This window comes from Oncorhynchus gorbuscha, linkage group LG24 (assembly GCF_021184085.1).
Source record: "Oncorhynchus gorbuscha isolate QuinsamMale2020 ecotype Even-year linkage group LG24, OgorEven_v1.0, whole genome shotgun sequence".
In the NCBI taxonomy this organism is placed as follows: Eukaryota; Metazoa; Chordata; class Actinopteri; order Salmoniformes; family Salmonidae; genus Oncorhynchus; species Oncorhynchus gorbuscha.
The window spans coordinates 58,422,048-58,428,047 of record NC_060196.1 but is presented as its reverse complement, the minus strand read 5'-3'; the positions used below and the strand labels follow the sequence as shown (position 1 = coordinate 58,428,047).

At 49.6% G+C, this 6,000-nt stretch overlaps 1 protein-coding gene across 3 annotated transcripts in view; it reads right to left on the bottom strand.

Moving 5' to 3' along the window:
• The window catches only part of LOC124013436 (gamma-aminobutyric acid type B receptor subunit 1-like), a 247,874-nt gene that overhangs the window by 171,524 nt on the left and 70,350 nt on the right, over window positions 1-6,000 (bottom strand). For all 3 annotated transcript variants that reach the window (XM_046327784.1, XM_046327782.1, XM_046327783.1), the window contains one exon: window positions 3,664-3,798. In XM_046327784.1, coding sequence (XP_046183740.1) covers window positions 3,664-3,798 — 135 coding nt within the window. The remainder of the gene's footprint in view (window positions 1-3,663; window positions 3,799-6,000) is intronic.

Below are 6,000 nucleotides of genomic sequence, written 5' to 3'. Positions count from 1 at the left end.
ACATTAGATCAGCCATGTCCCAGTATATTAGATCAGCCATGTCCCAGTATATTAGATCAGCCATGTCCCAGTATATTAGATCAGCCATGTCTCAGTATATTAAATCAGCCATGTCCCAGTATATTAGATCAGCCATGTCCCAGTATATTAGATCAGCCATGTCCCAGTATATTAGATCAGCCATGTCCCAGTATATTAGATCAGCCATGTCCCAGTATATTAGATCAGCCATGACCCAGTATATTAGATCAGCCATGTCCCAGTATATTAGATCAGCCATGTCCCAGTATATTAGATCAGCCATGTCCCAGTATATTAGATCAGCCTCTTTTATGACACCAAAATAGCACTGTGTGTGAAAAATGTGAGAGTGCACTTCATACTCTAACTTCTAAAAGTGGAGAGAGACATAAATACCAAAAATCTCCCAAATATCAGCCTGATATTCCTGTAACCCTCCATAAAGTGTTAAAAGTCTGGACAGTGGACATAAAATGTCATTTGGGAAATGTCCAGATCTTCTAAGGTGCAGTGCTGTCAGATGTAAGAGGCACGTGGTAAGGGCCCTGGTCAAAAGGTGGTACCCTACGGTGGTTTTAGAAACTCTACCACTGAGATGGACAGACCAGTGTTATTATTCCCTCTGACTTCCTTGACACTTCTGATTTGTCATTCAGGACTAGCCGTTTAGAGGCCATCCAACGCTTTCCTTACCTCTAGGCTGGCAGACATTCTCCTCTCCTTTCCTGCCAAAGCCAAGTGGATCTGAGGTATCCGCTTCCCTGTCTCCCCTCTCTCTCTCTCTCTCTCTCTCTCTCTCTCTCTCTCTCTCTCTCTCTCTCTCTCTCTCTCTCTCTCCATCCTTCTCTCTCTCTCTCTCTCTCTCCATCATCATCTCTCTCTCTCCATCCTACTCTCTCTCCTCTCTCTCTCTCTCCATCCTCTCTCTCTCTCTCTCCATCCTACTCTCTCTCTCTCTCTCTCCATCCTACTCTCCCTCTCTCTCTCCATCCTACTCTCACTCTCTCTCCATCCTCTCTCTCTCTCTCTCTCTCTCTCATCCTCCCACTCTCTCTCCATCCTCTCTCTCTCTCTCTCTCTCTCTCTCTCTCTCTCTCTCTCTCTCTCTCTCCATCCTACTCTCCCTCTCTCTCTCTCCATCCTCATCTCCCTCTCTCTCTCCATCCTACTCTCCCTCTCTCTCTCCATCCTCATCTCCCTCTCTCTCTCCTTCCTACTCTCTCACTCTCTCTCCATCCTACTCTCCCTCTCTCTCTCTCCATCCTCATCTCCCTCTCTCTCTCCTTCCTACTCTCTCACTCTCTCTCCATCCTACTCTCCCTCTCTCTCTCTCCATCCTCATCTCCCTCTCTCTCTCCATCCTACTCTCCCTCTCTCTCTCCATCCTACTCTCCCTCTCTCTCTCCATCCTACTCTCCCTCTCTATCCTACTCTCCCTCTCTCTCTCCATCCTACTCTCTCTCTTCCTGTGCCTAGTCCAGAGCCCTTGGAATGGCTTCCCTCAGCTAAATCGATCTGAGGTGTGTGCTTCTCTCTCTCTCTCTCTACCCACTCCCTCTCTCTCTCTCTCTCTCTCTCTCTCTCTCTCTCTCTCTCTCTCTCTCTCTCTCTCTCTCTCTCTCTCTCTCTCTCTCTCTCTCTCTCTCTCTCTCTCTCTCTCTCTCTCTCTCTCTCTCTCTCTCTCTCTCTCTCTCTCTCTCTCTCTCTCTCTCTCTCTCTACCCCTCCCTCTCTCTCTCTCTCTCTTCTCTACCCACTACCCCTCCTCTCTCTCTTTCTACCCACTCCCCTCTATTCTCTCTCTCTCTCTACCCACTCCCCTCTTTCTCTCTCTCTCTACCCACTCCCCTCTCTCTCTCTCTACCCCTCCCTCTCTCTCTCTCTCTCTCTCTCACCCCTCTCTCTCTCTCTCTCTCTCTACCCACTCCCCCTCTCTCTCTCTACCCACTCTCTCTCTCTCTCTCTCTCTCTCTCTCTCTCTCTCTCTCTCTCTCTCTCTCTCTCTCTCTCTCTCTCTCTCTCTCTCTCTCTCTCTCTCTCTCTCTCTCTCTCTCTCTACCCACTCCCCTCTCTCTCTCTCTCTCTCTCTCTCTCTCTCTCTCTCTCTACCCACTCCCCTCTCTCTCTCTCTCTCTCTCTCTCTACCCACTCCCCCTCTCTCTCTCTCTCTCTCTCTCTCTCTCTCTCTCTCTCTCTCTCTCTCTCTACCCCTCCCTCTCTCTCTCTCTCTCTCTCTCTCTACCCACTCCCCTCTCTCTCTCTCTCTCTCTCTCTCTCTCTCTGTCTCTCTCTCTCTCTCTCTGTCTCCCACTCTCTCTCTCTCTGTCTCTCAAATTAAAATTCAAGCTGCTTTATTGGCATGAAAAACATTGAAAAACATTGTGTCAATATAAAAAATAAAAAATAATAATAGAAAATGGTAGTAAACAATAATACACAATTAAATACAAAAATAACAACAATCTGTCTGTCTGTCTGCCTGCCTGCCTGCCTGCCTGCCTGTCTGCCTGCCTGTCTGTCTGCCTGCCTGTCTGTCTGCCTGCCTGTCTGCCTGCCTGTCTGTCTGCCTGCCTGTCTGCGTGCCTGCCTGTCTGCCTGCCTGCCTGCCTGTCTGCCTGTCTGCCTGCCTGTCTGCGTGCGTGTGTGTCTGTCTGTGTGTGTGTAACGGCATTCTTCCTCCTCTTCTGAGGAGGAGTAGCGAGAAGGATCGGAGGACCAATGCGCGTTTATTTTAAGACATAATGAAATACAAAACAATAAACGTGAACATGAAGGAAAACCGAAACAGGACCGTGTGGCAACAAACACCCACAAACCAACAGTGAAACCCAGGCTACCTAAGTATGTTTCTCAATCAGAGACAACTAATGACACCTGCCTCTGATCGAGAACCATACGAGGCCAAACTCAAAACCCCAACATAGAAAAACACACATAGACTGCCCACCCCAACTCACGCCCTGACCATACTAAATAAAGACAAAACAAAGGAAATAAAGGTCAGAACGTGACAGTGTGCCTGTGGACAGTTTGTCTGTCTGTCTATATGTCTGTCTGTCTGTCTGTCTGTCTATATGTCTGTCTGTCTGTCTGTCTATATGTCTGTCTGTCTATGTCTGTCTGTCTATGTCTGTCTGTCTATATGTCTGTCTATGTCTGTCTGTCTGTCTATATGTCTGTCTGTCTGTCTGTCTGTCTGTCTGTCTGTCTGTCTGTCTGTCTGTCTGTCTGTCTGTCTGTCTGTCTGTCTGTCTGTCTGTCTGTCTGTCTGTCTGTCTGTCTGTCTGTCTATGTCTGTCTATGTCTGTCTATATGTCTGTCTGTCTATGTGTCTGTCTGTATATATGTCTGTCTGTCTATATGTCTGTCTGTCTATGTGTCTGTCTGTCTATGTGTCTGTCTGTCTATATGCCTGTATGTCTCTGTGTCTGTCTGTCTCTGTGTCTGTCTGTCCGTCTATGTGTCTGTCTGTCTATATGCCTGTCTGTCTATATGCCTGTCTGTCTATGTGTCTGTCTGTCTATATGCCTGTCTGTCTATATGCCTGTCTGTCTATATGTCTGTCTGTCTATATGTCTGTCTCTTTATATGTCTGTCTGTCATATAGGACAGACAGACATTAGAACAGTAGAACCACACTCACCACTATAAGGTTCCACATGCGAGCGGCCTCGGCCACCAAAGTGGACACAGAGCTGCAGCCGGGCATCAGGACCATCTTGATGGGCTCGGTGTAGAGCAGGTCATACAGGAGCTTGGTGGCTTCACCTGGATCACACTGTAGGGAACAGAGGAAGACAAACTATTTAATGGTAAACCATCTAATCACACTGCATGTGGAACAGAGGAATAGTAAATAAAGGAGGAATAAGGGAGAGGGATAAAGACGGGGAATAAAGGAGAGGGATAGAGACGGGGAATAAGAGGAAAGTGGAATAACGGAAGGGGATAAGGGAGAGGGATAGAGAAGCGGAATAAGGGAGAGGGGTTGAGAAGCGGAATAAGATAGCGGAATAAGGGAAGGGGATAAGGGAGAGGGATAGAGACGGGGAATGATGGAGAGGGATAGATAAGCAGAATAAGGGAGAGGGGTTGAAAAGCGGAATAAGATAGCGGAATAAGGGAAGGGGATAAGGGAGAGGGATAGAGACGGGGAATGATGGAGAGGGATAGAGAAGCGGAATAAGGGAGAGAGGTTGATCCTCATCTCTCCCAAGTGGTCATTCTCTCTTTCTCCCCTTACCCATCTGTCTATCGCCTCCTTTGAATTCCATGCTGTCACAGTTACCAGCCCTTTCAAGCTTAACATCCTTATCATTTATCGCCCTCCAGGTTCCCTCGGAGAGTTCATCAATGAGCTTGATGCCTTGATAAGCTCCTTTCCTGAGGACGGCTCACCTCTCACAGTTCTGGGCGACTTTAACCTCCCCACGTCTACCTTTGACTCTTTCCTCTCTGCCTCCTTCTTTCCACTCCTCTCCTCTTTTGACCTCACCCTCTCACCTTCCTCCCCTACTCACAAGGCAGGCAATACGCTCGACCTCATCTTTACTAGATGCTGTTCTTCCACTAACCTCATTGCAACTCCCCTCCAAGTCTCCGACCACTACCTTGTATCCTTTTCCCTCTCGCTCTCATCCAACACCTCCCACACTGCCCCTACTCGGATGGTATCGCGCCGTCCCAACCTTCGCTCTCTCTCCCCCGCTACTCTCTCCTCTTCCATCCTATCATCTCTTCCCTCCGCTCAAACCTTCTCCAACCTATCTCCTGATTCTGCCTCCTCAACCCTCCTCTCCTCCCTCTCTGCATCCTTTGACTCAGGCCGGCTCGGTCCTCCCCTCCCGCTCCGTGGCTTGATGACTCATTGCGAGCTCACAGAACAGGGCTCCGGGCAGCCGAGCGGAAATGGAGGAAAACTCGCCTCCCTGCGGACCTGGCATCCTTTCACTCCCTCCTCTCTACATTTTCCTCCTCTGTCTCTGCTGCTAAAGCCACTTTCTACCACGCTAAATTCCAAGCATCTGCCTCTAACCCTAGGAAGCTCTTTGCCACCTTCTCCTCCCTCCTGAATCCTCCTCCCCCTCCCCCCCCTCCTCCCTCTCTGCAGATGACTTCGTCAACCATTTTGAAAAGAAGGTCGACGACATCCGATCCTCGTTTGCTAAGTCAAACGACACCGCTGGTTCTGCTCACACTGCCCTACCCTGTGCTCTGACCTCTTTCTCCCCTCTCTCTCCAGATGAAATCTCGCGTCTTGTGACGGCCGGCCGCCCAACAACCTGCCCGCTTGACCCTATCCCCTCCTCTCTTCTCCAGACCATTTCCGGAGACCTTCTCCCTTACCTCACCTCGCTCATCAACTCATCCCTGACCGCTGGCTACGTCCCTTCCGTCTTCAAGAGAGCGAGAGTTGCACCCCTTCTGAAAAAACATACACTCGATCCCTCCGATGTCAACAATTACAGACCAGTATCCCTTCTTTCTTTTCTCTCCAAAACTCTTGAACGTGCCGTCCTTGGCCAGCTCTCCCGCTATCTCTCTCTGAATGACCTTCTTGATCCAAATCAGTCAGGTTTCAAGACTAGTCATTCAACTGAGACTGCTCTCCTCTGTATCACGGAGGCGCTCCGCACTGCTAAAGCTAACTCTCTCTCCTCTGCTCTCATCCTTCTAGATCTATCGGCTGCCTTCGATACTGTGAACCATCAGATCCTCCTCTCCACCCTCTCCGAGTTGGGCATCTCCGGCGCGGCCCACGCTTGGATTGCGTCCTACCTGACAGGCCGCTCCTACCAGGTGGCGTGGCGAGAATCTGTCTCCTCACCACGCGCTCTCACCACTGGTGTCCCCCAGGGCTCTGTTCTTGGTCCTCTCCTATTCTCGCTATACACCAAGTCACTTGGCTCTGTCATAACCTCACATGGTCTCTCCTATCATTGCTATGCAGACGACACACAATTCATCTTCTCCTTTCCCC